This window comes from Zonotrichia albicollis, chromosome 5 (genome assembly GCF_047830755.1).
Source record: "Zonotrichia albicollis isolate bZonAlb1 chromosome 5, bZonAlb1.hap1, whole genome shotgun sequence".
NCBI lineage: Eukaryota > Metazoa > Chordata > Aves > Passeriformes > Passerellidae > Zonotrichia > Zonotrichia albicollis.
In genome coordinates, this window is record NC_133823.1 from 47,313,221 (window position 1) to 47,331,430 (window position 18,210).

At 38.4% G+C, this 18,210-nt stretch overlaps 1 protein-coding gene across 2 annotated transcripts in view; it reads right to left on the bottom strand.

Moving 5' to 3' along the window:
- The window catches only part of FAM114A1 (family with sequence similarity 114 member A1), a 29,478-nt gene that overhangs the window by 11,102 nt on the left and 166 nt on the right, over positions 1-18,210 (bottom strand). The window contains exons 2-7 of one of the 2 annotated variants that reach the window (XM_005490503.4): positions 15,430-15,791; positions 14,554-14,641; positions 6,206-6,319; positions 5,942-6,048; positions 3,605-3,739; positions 1,687-1,839 (exon numbers count right to left, since the gene is read on the bottom strand). In XM_005490503.4, the coding sequence (XP_005490560.2) occupies positions 1,687-1,839; positions 3,605-3,739; positions 5,942-6,048; positions 6,206-6,319; positions 14,554-14,641; positions 15,430-15,783 (951 nt within the window). In that variant the 5' untranslated portion in view covers positions 15,784-15,791. Of the gene's footprint in view, positions 1-1,686; positions 1,840-3,604; positions 3,740-5,941; positions 6,049-6,205; positions 6,320-14,553; positions 14,642-15,429; positions 15,792-18,210 lie in introns of those variants that run through there. The other variant, XM_074541606.1, reaches the window with a different exon arrangement.

Below are 18,210 nucleotides of genomic sequence, written 5' to 3' on the forward strand. Positions count from 1 at the left end.
CTAAGAGGGGTGGAAACAGGTTCTTTGAATCACTGTACTAGAGTTAGATGCTGTTAACTCCGTGAGCAGAGTGATCCTTCTGTCTATGGAAGCCTGGAGAAATGCCCTTACTCCCCTTGGTACAAAGTTTGACCTTAGTGTTTGTTTCAAGGGGCTTTCTTAAAGCCTGTTGGACAGGGGTGCACTCTACCTCAGTGCAAGGCTGGACACAGCTGTTACTTTCTTACTGGTGAGTCCTTGTGTCCAGCTCCTGTGCTCAGGGTTAAACCCCAGACAAAGCTGTGGCACTCCAGTCAGGTTGGGAAGGCCACGTAAGTTTTTTTCTTTCCTTTCTATTGGACTATCCATTTCAAGGGCTAACTGGGAATTTCTTTTAATGGAAACTTTTAAAATAAAAACTTAAACACACATGTCTTCAGTACCTCTTGCACTCCTGTGGCTTTTGGGCTATTAGAAGTGGTCTCAAGTTTCTCTACAGTACTCTTTCTGTATTCTGTGTCTGGGTGCATCTGTGCATGGTAAGTGGAACATTTATCCGAGTACTGGGCTTGTTGACCCACACAGTCACAGTGCATCAGAAACCTTGTGGTAACAACCTGCACATGGCTGGCTTACCCTGTGGTATTTCACAGTAAAATAAAAATACTGCTGATACATGCAATTAGCCTGAACTTGCTTTCTATGTATGTATGTATGTATGTAGGTATATATGTACGTATGTATCTATCTATCTATCCATCTCATTCCTGTTTAGTGCGTAGGGGTGTTTGGCCATTTTTGGTTTTGTTTTTTGCTCCCAAAACCAGACCCTTGAACCTTACATGTGTGCTTTGAATGTATAGTTTTTCATCTAGGTAGTAACAAAAATAAAAATAACATTGACAGTATGCACCTAACTGTTATTAACATAAGCTTGTTTTATTCATAAGAGCAAATAAAATATTTTAAAACATAAGTTGGCCATATTTTAAGAAGTACCCCACAGGGCAAAGAATGCTAATTGCAATAACAAACAAAAAAGAAAATTTGTTTTTAAAAAATTTACTTAGAAAATTGTTTCAGTACAAAAATATCACCACTAGGAATCTACAAAATTCTATTAGCCCACTGTCAGCAATCTACTGATGTACTAGCAGAGCAAATAAATTGAGAGTTGAAATTGAAATACATATTTATCAGATAGGCCTTATTAACACTACCATCTTCAGAGAGACTTTTCTATACTTCCAGTAATAATATCTTGGTGTAGTTCTATGTAACTTTAAAAACCAACACAATAAGAACTGCATAAGTAATCTGGAACTAATTTTAATTCAGCAGCCTCCACATGCAGTAGGTCTGGAATTCCCGAATGGACCTGATTTCAACCAAAAGATTTCAACCTCCTTGCAAATTTTGCAAGGAATTGGCAAGACATCTGCAGTGTCACAAGCTGTGTATGGCAGACTACATATGGTCCTAACAAAAATACCTGCCAGTTATGAAGTTTGTTTTGAGTTATTCTTGCAGTTACATTTTAGATGTGTTGAGTTCTAAAACCCAGAGCTAACCCATAGGATCAATTCAGCTTTCTCCGAACTTGATGGAAAACTTACAGTTTATTCTACATGCATCTGCAAAAGAAACATAATGTGAAGATAAATTTTTTTACCAACCATATTGATTTATGCTGTCTGCATACTGTACCTGAGCTTCACTTTCATTTGACAGGATTTCCAGAGCTTCAAGATGAGACAAACCTTGGAATTCATCAAAAAGTAGTCCATAATGTGCTGTTCTTTCTACTGTAACTTGCTGGGCCCGCCTCTGTTTCTCTTTTTCTTTGGCTTCTCGCAACAGCTGTAAAAATATACATCATTCCATGTTTTATTGATAGTACTGTAAGTGTGACAGATTTTATTACTATCTGCTTCCATGTGTCTAGAAGTAGTAATAAAATTTGGGATTATATCACACCTGCAGAGCTAAAATTTTAGAGATGAAATAGCTAACTTCTTTTTTGATAATTTTCTCTGATAAAATATTTATATACTATTCTAAGCAGGGCTTTCCCAATGGTAATTGCTAACCATCTCTCTTTAAAATACAATTAACAAAAAAATATTTTGCTTATATTTTCAAAAGCAATATCAGCTATAGATACCATATAATAAATTTCCTCACCCATTATAATGAAAGAGAAAGGACAATTTCATGTGCAGCCTTAAGGAGCCATGCAATCCTTTCTACAGACCACAAAATGGGAAAAGTATTATTTTCAGGACCTATCCACCAACTTGCATAAAAAATATTTTCTATAAAATATTCTTAGCAAATACTAAAGTCAGTTTTATGTGACAGAGGGACTGACAAAAGAGATTGATGACTTATACTAAAGATGGGGCAGAACTACTCTCTATATACTTGGGTATATTTTGGTGGGCTTTTAATACACTCACATCAGTGTACAAGAAGGATAGAATAGGATAGGATAGGATACCCAGTAGGATTTCCTCCTCCTTCCTTCTGTTCCTGGATGAAGTGGCCTCTCATGAATTTCCTACAGTAAAGGTGGTAAATAAATCTGAACCACATGTCAGGTCACATGCAAGTCTCTGAATACAGGTGAACTCCCACCACTTATGTTATTCCACTGTTCAAATTCCTACAATATTGCCTTCAGTGATTTGTTTAGTACAAAAGACTTAAAATTTACACTACAGTACATTTTTCCTCTGAAGTCTCCATCTTCAAAAGTTAACTCACAAAGTTTTATGAACAAATCACTGAAAAGCAATAGTGCAACCCCTGAGAACTGATTTATGCTGCATGCTGCCTCAGATTCTATGTGCAAATCCATGCATGTTGTTAAAGGAGACATTCTCAAAAGCTCATTTTAACCCTGTGGGCCTCAACAAGAGTTAATTGCTTTGGATCTACTATAAAAGTATAAGTCTGTTAACTCTTCCAATGACAAATACTAAAGATGAAACATCTCATTAAAAAAAATACTTTACTCTTCTCTACAAGGAAGTAAACATGCAGTAAATATACTTTCTTCTCAATGTCTATTGTTTATCCTCCTTTCAGGGTCTGGAGAACTAAAATAATTCTGTACTGAAGCATTAATACTTCTGTTTTTATCTCATCTCTGAGCTTTAAAACACAAATCACAGCTGTGTAAGGATACCATTAAATTAGAAGGACACTGAGATACAACATTTTATAGGCTTACTTCCTAACGAAATATATGTTATATTCCAGAATTACTGATTTCCAAGGAAAACAGCATAGTAATGTTTATGCTGAAAGTTATCTATCTACAGCTGTTACCAAAACACCAACAATTTGATTTTGCCTCCAGAGTGTAATGATTTATCACCACATATACTATCTTATTTAAATCAGCAATTGCATATATGATTATGCAGAAAAGATTATTTTACATTATCTTTTGTGGTTCTATGAAGAAAAATAAAGTAGAGCAACTGTAAAGCTTAATATTTATTTCCATAAGCCCAGCCAGCATCTACTGCAATAAATAAAGCCTCTCTCTGAGGTATGTGAAATTCTGGAAAAAGAATCTGAAATTGCATTGACAGAGTTGTATTTAAATATATCCAACCTGAGAGAGTGAGACTGTTCGTGCCATCAGTGTTTTGGTTCTCTTAAAACCAGGATCACTTTCTGCAAGGACATTCATGGTTGTCTTCCCAATAAATTCCAAAGCATCTAAGCCTCCAGATAATACACTTTTCCCCTGTATAAAATAATGCATTGTGGTTATTTTCTTCCCAGTTTAGGCTAATATGAACTGTAAAGAGGAGTGTTGAGTGGTTTTGTAGAAACCATCTTTGAACATTCAAATTTCAAATACTTCTTTGAACATTCAAATTTCCTATACTTCAGCCAACAAGAGGATTGATGCATTTACTTTGTTCTGAATATGTTAAAAAAACAAACAAACAAAAACAAACCTACACAAATATTTCCAGTTAACTGAACAACTTACACCAGAGGAAATGTAACAATTGTTGTAAATTAAAAAAAAAAATCGTAAAAAGGCTGGAGCACATCTCCTCTGAAAACAGTCTGAGAAAACTGGGGCTGTTCAGCCTGGAGAAGAGAATGCTCTGAGGAAACCTTCCAGCAGCCTTCCTGTACCTAAACAGGACTTATAGGAAGGCTTCAGAGGGACACTTTGCAAGGGCAAGCAGTGTTTGGACAAATGGGGAATGGCTTTACTTTGAAAAGGATAGATTTAGAATGACTTTACTTTGAAAAGGACAGATTTAGAATGGCTTTACTTTGAAAAGGACAGATTTAGATTGGATATCAGGAAGAAATTCTTCACTATGAGGATGGTGAAGCACTGGAACAGGTTTCCCAGGGAGGTGGTGCATGCCCCATCCCTGGACGTTATAAAGACCAGGCTGGATCAGGCTTTGAGCAACCTGGTTTAGTGGAAGGTGTCCATGCCCAAGGCAGGGGCATAGGAAGTAGACAATCTAAGCTCCCTTCCAATCCTAACTATTCTGTGGCTCTGTCATTCTATTCTATTCTATTCTATTCTATTCTATTCTATTCTATTCTATTCTATTCTATTCTATTCTATTCCACTTTAATTTCATCCAATGGCATCTGGTTTGTAGGAACTTGCTTTAGACATGAATAATCTGGAGCCAAGTCCATCATGAACAGAAGACTCTGCCTTACTGGATTTTTAAAATTTTAACACTTACGATGACTCTGGAACTGTCTATTTAAATACATATGTTTTGCTGTGTCTTCATTTTTTATGTACACTGAAGAAGAAGTTTCACTGGCTAAAGATTTCCATTTCAATCTGGATTATGTGTGTGTCAGATACTCAAGTGCTGATGTAACACGACATATAATGGAAAACCCTTCCAAAGTCTCAAGTGGCATTACAGGTATATTACTGAGACCTCAAGTGATTCTTTTTGTACCACATTGATCACTGTGGTATGGCAGCTCTCCAGGCTGCCTACAAGCACATTTGTCTTATTTGCAAATCTTGTATAATGCTCAAGTAATCTTACTGGTGGCCAGCCAGCTCTACAAGCCATATGATGCTCCACGTTCTGTGGAAACAGTCTTAGGAATAATCTATAGGAATCTCCTTCTGTTCCCAAAATCTTTGATATTAGAGTGATGAGGCAGTCAGAGTGAACTGGATATACAATAAAAAAGAACTGCCATTTCATAAAACTTGCTCAGTGGGGAATTAATCTTCTATGCTTTTACAGCAAATATTTAAAGTCTTCTATAATTTCAAGTGAAACACCAGGTGCAGAAAAAATTGGGGAAGAAGATAACACAAAAATTGATTTGGGAATGGTATGGTACATGATGAAGTTCAACACACAAAATATAAAGATGTTAGGAAAGAACTGTGAGCAAAAGATTTTGCCTTGCTAAGTTTGCAATCAGAGCCCCATCTGGGAAGGCTAGTATGAAATGAGAAATTAGATAAAGAGGTGAAGGTAAAGGACAGGAACTAAAAATAGAGAGCTTAGTAAAAAGCCTTAAAATAAGCAAATGGAGTATTTTCTTATGCTATCTGCCTTCAAAAATGCTAACAAGTCCTATCCCACTTTCTCTGGAAGGACTTAACTGTAAAAATAAATAATCAGATGATGGTACAATTATAAAAAAGATTTTCAAAACTGCAAAATTCTACACAGTTTTGGAAAAGACCATATTATTTTCACTGAAACTGGTGAAAACATAGTAACTCAGTTAGTTTTGTTTGACTTCTTATTTTTTAATCAGACAGTTTAATTTTAAAGTTATTTTGTCATGGAAAAGACTCTAAACAGACTTACAAAATAACTGTTTTTACAAAGACCTGTAACTTAAAAAATGTGACCTACAGTGAAGTTGAACCGAAAAAGAACAAATAATAACTGGGGCAGAGAGATCAGCTAAAATGACTCACTGTGTTTTGTACAGCACTAGTGATAGCTGACAGCATGCCACGAGATCCAGATGAAGGAGAAGAAGGAATATTCTCAGAAGAGCTTTGGGCCAGAGAATCTTCTGCTTCTAAGAAAAGAAAACAAGCTGGTTACAGCATAATTTCAACCCTGCAAGTCAAAAATTACAGTAAAATGGTTTATGTGACCAAAATCTTAACATTTTCTAAATGGAACTGATTTGGCAGGGTCAGAGTTTTGTCCAATTTCAGTGGACTTGAACTCACGAGAAACTGGTGTTTCAGCTGCAGGAGGCTCTGCTGTTTCCAGAGAGGCTGAACTCCCACTGTGAATTCTTAGGGTAGTTCCTGCTTTTTCCTTTACTGCTGTTATCCCATGACCTGTAGGAGAAGCATGTTTTAGACTATATGACTTGAAAACTCATTACTATCAGTGCATAGTATTCTTATACTTCATGAATTATGACAAAGGAAATATCTATTAAACTTACCTCAATTGCTTAATTTTCTCTAGGTTAATAATTCACTTGTACTATATTCATATTAACTGAATATAAATTATAAGGCTGAAATATAACACAAATTATGCTGGATCTGAAAAGTAAAAGTTATTTCAGTGGCCCACATAAGTTTAGTTCCCTGCTTTTCAAAATGCTAAATATTCTATTGCAATCAGTTTAAATGGAAACTGACAGTCCTCCTAAGGCCATAGGGTATCACCTCACATAGTTTTCAGTATTCTAGAAAAATTGACCCAAAGTAAATGGATTGTGTATGACTGCAGGACTGAGTCTGGAATTGTTCAGTCCTCTGCACAGGTGCTATGTTTTTAGGGACACTGACTCCAGTCCCCAAAGTTATTTCAGGATTTAAGCTCCTTAGTTTCTCATTTGAAGTAAAATTCTGAAATGTCTCTCCTCAAAGCTAGTATTTAAATAATACACTTTGTTAAGTCTGCTGATGTCAAATGACACAAGTAGAACTATTGCTCCAGTGGCAGGTGATCTCCTACAAAGATTTTACCACCTTTACATGATTCATATGCAGTGAATCCCTAGCCCTCTATTAAAATGGGCTACTTTAATATAAAGTATACATGTTGCTACTGTTTCTATCTGAATACTTTTGACAGAACAGGATTGCCTTGCTGGTTTTCAATAGAGAGTTTATTTACACTAGCAGATCACAGGGACTGGTGAGTCCCTGTAGTCAGTCAAGGAGAGGCAGTATCTTCCCAATCTGCATCAACTGTAGCTGAAAAATGCTGCCCTTAAAAAGGACTGCTCTAAAATTGTCTGCCTATTTTGCTTCTGGATATGTGTACAAGTATGTCCATGACATATTTCTCTCATTACAAGCAATCCACTTGTTAATCTTGCTTTGCTGGAAGCTTCTGTGCATCAGCTAAGGTGCAACAGGTGAACAACAAACCAGGTGAGCAATATTTCTTTCCAACATAAAATTAAGTAGCTTCAGAGACAGGATTTGATTTTTATCTTGTACTGTACACTGCTAGTGCATCTTGCATGAAACTGATCACTTCTAGCAGTAGGGCAATCCAGACTGCTTCAACTACCTGCCTAACAACTTATGAGAAATGTTAATAACAATTTCATACTTCTTTGGTTAAACTGAACTATAAACAGATAAATTATTTCAGAGAAGGCATTAATACAGATGGTCAGGCTGATATCTAGACATCTAAGGTGCAAAGTTATGCATAATGATTGTGTTGTCCACAATTTCCCATAACTGTGTGCACTCTATTAGAGAAGTTCAAAGCATCTTTTCTGAGTTACATTAATTACAACAAAACAGCCTATCACTTGCCAGTGCTCTGCAGCATTCTGAATAAACATATACATCTGTGTGTGTAGTCATACAAATATGCTTTCAAACATCTGATTCAAGAAAGATGCAGCAAATCTAGTTGGAGTACGAAAAAGGAAAGCTTAGATTTATGAATATATATATTTATGAATAAATATACTCTAGAAAACATATGTGAAGCAGCACTTCTGAAAGATCACACAGAAGAAAACTGCAGTATCTGGAGGTAAACATAAAGAACAGATATAGCCTATGGAAAATACCTGCAGAGACAAGGAATTTCATAGGCTGCACAAGGTCTCAATGTTCCACACTGTAACAGCCTAGGTAGATAAATGCTTTTACCTGTCTAAAGAAAATATGACCTTTATCTATTTTACTCGTTCTTACAAAAACCAGTAGTGCATCCAACTGTGTGAGTCATACCAGGCTATGCACCGCAGTGTTTAAGTCATTGCTGGATAATTTCCTGACTGTTGCAAAGTCTGTTCCAATGCAGATACTGGAGAGCAGTGTACTGCATGGTCTAGTCCCAGCCTCCCACATATTTCAATGAGCCCAATGAAAACATTAGCATGCCCAGATTCTGGAGTCATTTATTTAATCCCCATATTCCTGGGACTCAAATCACTATTAATTGTGCTTTTACACTAATACAATAGACATTGCATGTCACATTCCTTCCCATTGCTTCTGCTCACAACTTTTTAAATGTGTGAGAGTTTTATTCTTTTCACTGACTTAATCAACCTGACTTGGTAACAAAATACTATGGTCCTGTAGTCGTATAAAAATCCTTTAAACATTGAGCAAAAATTTGAATTGTCTGCAAAAGTTACATGTTTTCAGATCAATTTCCCACATTTTTCCCTGTGATTTTTTACACCTTGAATTGATTTCCACAGTTTGGAAGACAAGCTAACACATTTAAGAAGAGAAAGCACACAGTTGCTGTATTGATATTTACTGATCTACAAAAGGGAGCCTTTTTGGGGCTGTGGTTAAATGCCCTAGAATAATAAGAAGATACTCCAGGTCAGCTAAGGGTGGCTTTGCTGAACTAAGCTATATGGCATGTATGTTTGACTGCAGCCGCAAAACCAGATGAGATCAGAAGACCACAACGGCCATAAATGCACAAATGGCAGAAATGCCTGTTGCCTTGGAAATGAAGATGATTATTTGCAATTTCAAAAGGCACAGAAGTAAAAGAGGTCATGGAAGAGAAGCCTACAATTTAAAGATGCACTCATTTTGTAACACTGGGTGTGCTAATGCAACTGAGCTGACACCTCTGACATTCCATTTACTCTTCTGTAACAGCAGACAGAAGAGCTATGCAGTAGGCATTGTTAACTGTGAGCTTTTGGAAGAAAGCACTCTTTTTTCCCCTGTGTTATTGCTTTTGTTTCTCTTGCCTCCATGATTCCTTGCCTTTCTATTGGCTGGCACTTTCCACAGAATATTATTGTTCACGTTCCTAGTTGGGATCTTTAATTTAAAAAAGAAGGTTTTGCTAACACTGCCTAACAACATGACCTGCCTTTTGGTTTGCCTGATCTGCCAAGGCCAGATTGCAGCACTCACAAATGCTTTAGTCAGATCCCATCCCACTTTGCCGCAAGCTGTTTTATCTTCCACCTCCCAGCTTAGTAGCTTTGGATTCCCTGCAGGGCTGAGAGAGGCAAACAGACAGCCCTGGAGGGCAGTTCACTATGTCTGAAACCTAAACCACTCTGTAGGCATCACTGATCCCTTGTCCATCTAGTACTCACAGGCAACTGGACTCTGATTCCGTGGTACAGATGGGGAGGAGTTTGAGATTTTGTCCCTGGCTACAACACTGCCTTTGTAACCTGTGTCCTACCATGGGAGCACATCTAATGAAGAACTGATCAAAATTTAGTCTAGTAACATGAGTGAAACCTCATCTAGCTCAAGCTAAAGAGGAAGACCAAGGCATTAAATGAGCATCTTTCACCAGATGAGAAACTGAGGAACCTGGCACTGGCTGGAGGAGAGAATCACTCCACAACATGAAGCATAGAGATGTGGACAATCCAGCTGTGCTCTGGTTTTGTACACCAAAAAGTGGGGCCCCATTTTGCTCCCTTTTAGGCTATCCTATTGGCACTCCATTCACTTCAAGCTTCCACAAAACTTCTCTTCCTGGCAGTTAAAACAAAAAAAAAAAACCAAGCTAGATTCTTGTAACACCTATGCTATCTTGTCTATAAATCAGGAATCACTCCAATTAATCTAGTAAATGCGACTAGATTCAGATCTCCTTATTGCAAGCATAAAAGGTTTCAATAATAGCAATAAGCATAAAGGCTGTTACAACATTTTATTGGCTCTCAGTCTCTTCTAGACTATGAGCCCATGTTAAAAGACATAAAGAACGCAAAAGAGAAAAAAGAGAAAAGCTTCCATTCAGCATTCTTAAAAAGGATTAACTGCAAAGGGCCAGCCTTGCTGCTATAGCAGTTGAAGAGTTATTTACAAAACAGTTGTGATCACCATGTGATTCCATCCCAAAGTAGTTTTCCCTTAATCAGCCAAATTTATGAAATAAAAAAAGTCTGAAGAGATTAACTATCCTCTTTATGATCACATAAAGTACAAGCATAACTAAAGTACAAGCATAACACCCAGACTTCTTTTTTTAATATTGTACTTTATTTTGCATCAGAGCAATAGCTATAGAGAAAAGACATTTGCACTGTTTGAATACTTTAGTTTCACATTATCTACAGCATTGGCATTTCTGTTCCACAGAGAAGTCAACTATGTAATGCTGATTACTACACATACCCATGCATAATAATACCCAAGCTCATGAACACAGTGATGTATAAAGAGACATTTCATTCTGTCACACTGAGTGACAAAAAGCGCTTTTCAGCATACTAGGGAGAAGTATGGGTGTCTGATATTTTCATGTGCCATTCTCATAGCTAAGGAACTAGATGAGAATATACACAAGAACAAAATAATCAAGATAGCAGAACAATAATTACAAACAACACATTAGAAAGATGCATTACGCAGCCTTATAGTAGGAATTTCAGGGATCATATGAATCAAACAGCTAGGTTATTTTTTTATTACTTTTATTGTGTGAATGTATTGACAGGTTCTAGTCTTAGCAACGGCTCTAAAGGTGAAGCATTTGCATACAGATGATAGAGAACAGACTTTGCTTGGAAATGCAGCTCACTGAGATCCTAACTTCAGCACCTTCTGAATGTCATACATCATTCAAAACATAGCATATGAAAGGCAAGGCTTGCAGAAAGCAGTCACTTTAATTAAGCTAGCAGATAGATTAGTCGGAAGAAAAACCAAAGACCCAAGGTTTAAAGCATAGAAGATGTTTTAAAAATGCAAGTCACAAGCTGTCAGGACAAACTGAAAATATATTTTGCCTCCCATAAGCCCTGGGGATAAAGAGTTTGCTGTTACAGCTAAGGTAACCTAGTAGCTTCTTGGTGCAGTCATGGGAGGTTCTACTCCCCCCCATGTTCCACTCTTGTCCCTTCTGCTTGCCCCAAAACTGGTCTCAAAGAGTCGGATCAAGGAACTGAAGAGGCAGAAAATGGATTTTTCTTTCCTTTAGTTACTCTTATGTCAGTTTTGCTTCCTAAACTGGATTAGAGGGAACTCAGAGGAACATGAATGCTGGTACAGGGAGAAGGAGGAAACATGCAAGGAAAAGACAGGTGAGGGACTACACATTTCAGTGGCTACTACCCATTAATTGACTGATTTAGCTGCAATAGTCACCCTCTCGAGCTTATCAACACTGTCAAAAGACTGCCTTGTGTAATGGCTGATCTACTAAAAAACACCACTGACTAAAATGGTGAAAATTAGTACAAGTTGTTCCTCCATATCCCAGTAAGCCTTCTCCCATCTCATCATTCCAGCAACTATTTCAGTGGTTCTGTTCCATTGTGGTTCTATAAGGAGGAAGGAACTTTCTTGCACCTTTCAAGAGCAAAAGAAATCTCTTCACCTCTGATGAAGTTGATTCAATAGTTTGCTTAGTGTGACATCTAGTGTCAAGAGCCCAAACGTGGTTCAGGCAGTGACTGAAACTCCAAAGGCATTACAGATTCTGTTTTGTACAGGAGTGTCACATCTGTCTTGTCGTGGGGACTTCGATCCAAATAATATCAAAATCAATTCAAAGACAACTTTGGAATAAAAAATTACCACCAAAACAATCCATGGCTGTATGTGCAGAGTTACTTAAAGGAGGATGAGGTACAAACTATATGGAAACTGAGTTATTATTGGGAACTAAAATCAGCTGTCCTAAATAAATTATAGCCATACATTAAAAATGCTCATGTGTTTGTGAATTCTCTATCAGTGTCTGAAGGATAAGGAAACTGAGATCATTGGAACAACATTTTAACTCAGTCTAAAATAGGTAGGAATGCAAGAAAAATTAATTACAGTAAGAAGAATTATTCACTGGAAAAACCTACCCAGGGAAATGGTAGTCTCTCCATTGCTAGAGGTTTTCAAAATGTGTCTGGACAACTTGCTAGATAATCTCATCTAGAGGCATAAAGCCTTTCCCACAAAACCCCTGACTAGATGACTTTTCAAGGTACTGTCCAACCTTGGCTGGCCCATGATACCCTTTGTTAAAAGCAGAATGTATTTGTTTAAGCCTTTAAGATGTTATTTAGTCCACCTCAAACTGTTTGCGCTATTTTTACAAAGTACAATTTTGAAGAAAAACATTAGGAATAGTAGATATTAGTCATATTTCACCAGACAAGCAGCTGTGTTGTACAATATGATGGCAGAACAACAGAAAAATCACAGACTGAATTGCTACTAAGTCTTAACTCCAAGAAGGCAGTTTTACTTACAGCATTTGCTACACTGAAGGAATAGCAACTTTACAATGGACTGGTCCCTAGCAAAACTATTTTCTGGTATGGAACAGGAGATGAAGTGTTGGTTGATCTGATCAGATATTAGGAGTAAATTTGAGAAGAATAATAAATATATAATAATAATAATAAAGCTTATAGAAATTTCCAATAGCTTTAATTTTTTTTCCATATATCTCACTAGGGAATTATCATACTGAAGGAAATATGTGGTCTGTTCAGAACCATATCATGTCCATGACAGTGAGAGACAGTTAAGTGTTCTAGAGGATCAAGCATGAATTTTCATAATAAACAACTAGGAAATAAGCCCTCTGTATCAGGAATATAAAATATTACCTGGTGCATTGATTTCCTGTAACAAATCTAAGACTAGCTATTTGCTCTTCCAAGTTACCTTGGGTTCACAAAACATGGAAGAACATAAATTTTATTTTTGCTTAATTCAAAGCCAATTTTGTTCAATAAATTCACAAAGTTAGAGTCAAAATTATTAGATAGTAACATGGAAACTCAACCTACCCTGATCCCAGGGTCAGGAAGTCTGTCTATGCTGCAGATTCTAGGAAATAGGAAAATTGGAAACTGCTGCTTTATATACATCTGGGTTTAGGTGCTTTCCTAGCTGTTCTTGGTCACTGCCAGAACCTAAACAGTAGATGGGTCTTCAGTGTGAAACAGTGCAACCATTCTGATGTTGAATTAAAATTATTCTACAATTTTCCTTTTCCTTTTCTGCATGTGGATGCTCTTTTTCCAAGGCAACTTGACTTGTTCCAGCTGCGCTCATTTTTAGACAATAACAACCCTAAAAATATTTATTCATGGTGATGACATGCCTCTTCAAAACAGACATCACACAACCTTATCAAGTCAGACTGCCTACACAAATTTGTTCCACACACCCTAGAAACCCATTCTGAATGTACCTAGAAATATTAATTTTTGTTGTCAGACAGAAAATGTAGTTATTTACTCCTGACTGTGGATGTTACTGAAAAAAAAAGGACAAGGAAATTTCCCTCCTCTGAGAAACAGACGGAAACCATTTACTGTCCATGAAAAACAGGAGATAAGGAGGAGAATTATTAAGCCTTATATGGGATCATAAAACCAGTATCTCTATTGAATCATTTTTAGTAACTAGCAATTAATTTTAATTCCTATGTTCATCTTTTGAAAGTGTTCCGTGGATCCTTTATGAGAACTGACTAGCTAACAGATTGTTTTGTTACAAAACATTTCTGGTTTGTGAGAAATTATTTCCCACTGATAACTACATATTTTTATGCTTTGCTTTTTGACAGTGAGTTTTCAAAGAGCAATAATTAAGTTTCACCTGAAGTCCTCACAAGGACATATTGTACTGACCTGCCATTGGAAATGAGAGTACAGGGAGAGGGAGTACAGGGCCCATGTTGTAATACATTGTTCTACTGTCTGAAATCTAGTGTGACAGTGTGAGTGTTTCACGGGTGGCAAGAAAAGCTTGAATGATTTACTACAAATGAATTCATGTGTAGGCAGGAGTCAAACCTGGCATACAAACCATTAACACGAGTGAGCATGAAAATCTGGGTTGCTTTGACTTGAGAAACCATAAGCCTTTGCCTGATAGAAATGGTATTGGATTATGGATCCTTTCTATGAAGAAGTCACAATCAAGTAATTCATTAACTTTACAAACAAGCCTAGTACCTTGTCCATAATTTGAATAATTAGGAAGGTCCATCTTCCTCTTTAAAAAAATCATGCTTCCCAAGCTTATCAAGGCAAAATTGTCTATGAATCTTTAGGATGCAACACTAATCAGACTAACGACACATGAAAGTTATTAATTATTTCCACGCATTTTACCAACAGAACACTTACCCACTGTGGCAGAAGCTGATGACAGGAGAGACTTTCCCCAGGTACCCCAAGCTCCCCATCTACTTGCTTTAGATGAGGAGTCTGCAGCCTATAAGAACAAAAATGTTACTCCACTGTCTAAAAATCTTGTTCTCAAGAGGCAGGAGGAAAGACAAAGAAACTGTCAGGCAACAAACTCAGGCATTTAATAGGTGATGACAGATTGGGTATTATGTGGAGTTCAAACTTCTGTTCACAAAAAAACCAGAAGCATAGCTCACATCATCTGTTCCTGGAAGAGCTTTAATCTCCAGAGATGTCTTTACAGATGTCCTAATATTTCTTCAGGTACCCAACCCTATAAAGCCATACCAGTTTATTGAGGCTAATATGAGGGAGAGGTAGGAACCTGTCTCCTTGCTGGGTTGGAGGCAGGAGCCAGAATTGGAGGCTTCTCTTCCTAAGTCTCCTCATGTATGTAATTCAGTAGATGTGCACAGGGAACTCCTAACAACTGAATTCACTAAAAACACAGCCAGAGGAGGTGCTGCATACTTTTTACATTAATGGCTAGTGCTAAGCCACTATCAGTATTTCATATTTAAATCATGTTAAGAAACTGTTGTCTCAAGAATGTGTCCAGTAACACATCACCTTTACACAATGCAAGTTTCATTGCAACCAGACTTGAAAGACCAAATTAATATCATACTGGAAAAGTGAAATTAAACTATTACTAGTTTTCAAAAGCTTGGTGTTGCAATTTAATTTATCCCTATGTAGGTTTTCCACGTAACTTCCTAGGTTTTTGTGAAAAACAGGACATACATTATACAAAATCCTGTCCTCACAATGCAAGGAGAGGAGGGCTTTTAGAGAAAAGAAAATATTGCTTACTGGATTGCCTTGCTCATGCAGTGTTTCTTCCAATTCAGGTTCTGTATCAAGGCTTACAGTTTCAATGCACTCAGTGGGCTTGTCTTCAGCTGTGTCTTCACTGGACTGCAGGCTGGAAGGCAGGCTTTCAACAAGATTTTCAGTCAAAGGGTTTTCATCAATGACTGTGTCTCCTTCCTTTCCATTACTAACATTCTGAGTGACCTGTCCATGTTGATCTTGTGAAGACTCATGCAAGACCTCAGCTTCTACGAGGTGTGGTACTGATTCATGAGGCAGTACCTCATTGCTGGGCATCTCCATTACTTCAGGTTTTTCTTCAGGTGGGGCGCCATCAGATACGTCTTCAGACATTTTCAGTTCTGAATATAGAAAGCAAAGTCTTTTAGGTACCATAAACATTTGAGTGTTTGTTATACACAGTGTTTACCCTATGCTGCTGCTGAAAAACAATACAACCTTGATGTAAGATCTCCAAAAGCATGGAGCATGGAGCCCTGTGGCACATGCCTCACGCTGGCACTGGCATCAGGATAATACTGTAACTCCACTCACTCTGCAGGATCCCACTCAGATACAAAGAGCAGCATTACTGCTTTCCAAAATATGGTTTAGTGAGTGTGAAAGGATATTAATTTGTCGGGAGTAGTCAAATGTAGGAGTTTCCACATGGCTAATTTCTACATTAACTATCAGGTGTGTATGAAAGATCATTGCAGAAGAAAATAATCCAAGCTGCAAAGCCAAGCAGCTCTTGCTCTCCCTTTCATGGCTGAGACATACACAGGGTTCCTACAGCCTGCTGACTGACTGCCAGAGGGGAGGAGAACTCTCTGTACCTACAACTGTGGTGACATTCATGTGCTTGAGAAGGGGCATAATCTGTGAACATGACAGGCCATGGGCCCTAGAGCCATTTCACACACACAGCCATAGCACAGAGTCACTGCTCACACTGTTTCTGTATCACTTGTCCCAAAGTCTTGCTCTTTGGGGAGTGCAACACTTCTCACCATCTCCTAAAATTCCAGCTGTGTGATTAAACTTCAATTTTGAAGCCAAGGTAAACTTGTATGAGGTAGTTACTGATTTTTTTTTAAGTTATGAACCAGTTTGGTCTTACTTATTCTTTATCTTCCAATGTAATTTTGGAGGTATTTTCCACCATTGCACAGTCATCAGGCTGAGGATGCTGATGGATAAAGATAAAGCCACAGAGTAAGCTCTGCAGCTGATTAAGGAGTGGCACTGCCAGAGTGCAAAAGGACTGCTGGTCTGTCATTACTATAATTTAATTGTTGGTAACAACAGTGTACCTGGCACTCAGAAGACAATCCTTGACTGTAAGAGAGCTTGCAAAATGTTGAGTTGCATGGCATGAAAAGACTTGTACAGTCCTCTCTGTAGATGCTGCCTTTTCATTGACTCTCATATTAATTAAATATGGCTCAAAGGTTTGCATCAGTCAGGAAGAATGGAGATTGTAGGAGAGACTAAGAACAGGGGGGAAAAAAGGCAAAAAGCAAAACATAACTGGGATTTAGGAGAAATCTGCCTAAGAAGCATGTATTTAAATTAGTATATTTTATTAAAGTCTATAGAACTGTATACATCTATTTATCTAATGTGAATGGAGCTCACTTCTATAAACAGTTCCAAGAGCAGCACTTTGAAACAGTGAACAAAAAACATAAGTAAAAAAGTAAGCACTTGCTATCACTTGTATTACTTCAGCTTACACTGTACCTTAATTATCTTCAGAAAACATGAATTCTGAAGTCAGAATCTTTGCATTTGACAGCTTTCCATTAAAAATACAGCAAATATTATAAAATGCTTTATTGGAGAGAAGTAGTGCTATTGTTGTAACAGTACTCACTGTGTGATGGACAGCATCACCTAAGGAAAATTTTTGTATTTGTAAGTCAAATTCCATCATAAGAGATGAGGATCCTCTATTAAAACCTGTAAAACCTTTACACACATACTTCATAATTTTGAATGGGCATTAGCTCTGAGTAAGCCCAGCACTTTTTAAAGGATGACACAGACGGGCACATGGATTTTTGCACTGCTGGATCATCTTTGGGTACCACTGGGGCCACGGTCCCTGCAGCTGCCTGCTGAACCTTCCTTCCAGGAGCACGGCACGTAACAGCAAATTACGGCGTCTGTCACAACACATGAGCCGAGCTGCACCCAGGGTCAGCGTCATACAGCCTCTCATCTGTGGGCCTGTCCTGATCCAAATCAACTCGGACAGCTCCGCCCAAAGGGAATTACTCTACGGGGAGTTTGTAAAGGAGATGCTAAGGCCAGCCCGGACCGGTGGCGGGGGAGAGCCCGGCCCGCAGCGCCCAGCCGCGCTGAGGGGGCCGGCGGTGCAGGCACCTGCCAAGCCTGAGGAGTTTCATGTCCCCTGGAAAGCACAGCCCAGCTACCACCGGGCGCCTTGGGGCACAAATCACCGTTCCCGAGCGGGAGGGAGGAATAACTTTTCTGGCGACGGCACCTTGCTCCCCTCTCGCTCGACGCCCGCTATCGCTCTTCCACCGCGGGCCGCTGCGGGCACGGCGAGCGCAGGCGAACGCCCCAGGCAGCTCCCCCTGCCCCGCTGCCCTCTGCCCCAGGCGGAGCAGGAGCAGCCGGAGCGCCGCTCCCGCAAGCCCGCAGCGGCCACAACTTCCTGCTTCTCATTTTCCTTTTTCCCCTTTTCGAAATTCCCCTCTAGGACAGAGCTGTGTGGTGCAGCCAGTGTCAAAAGCGGCAGAAAATGCAGAA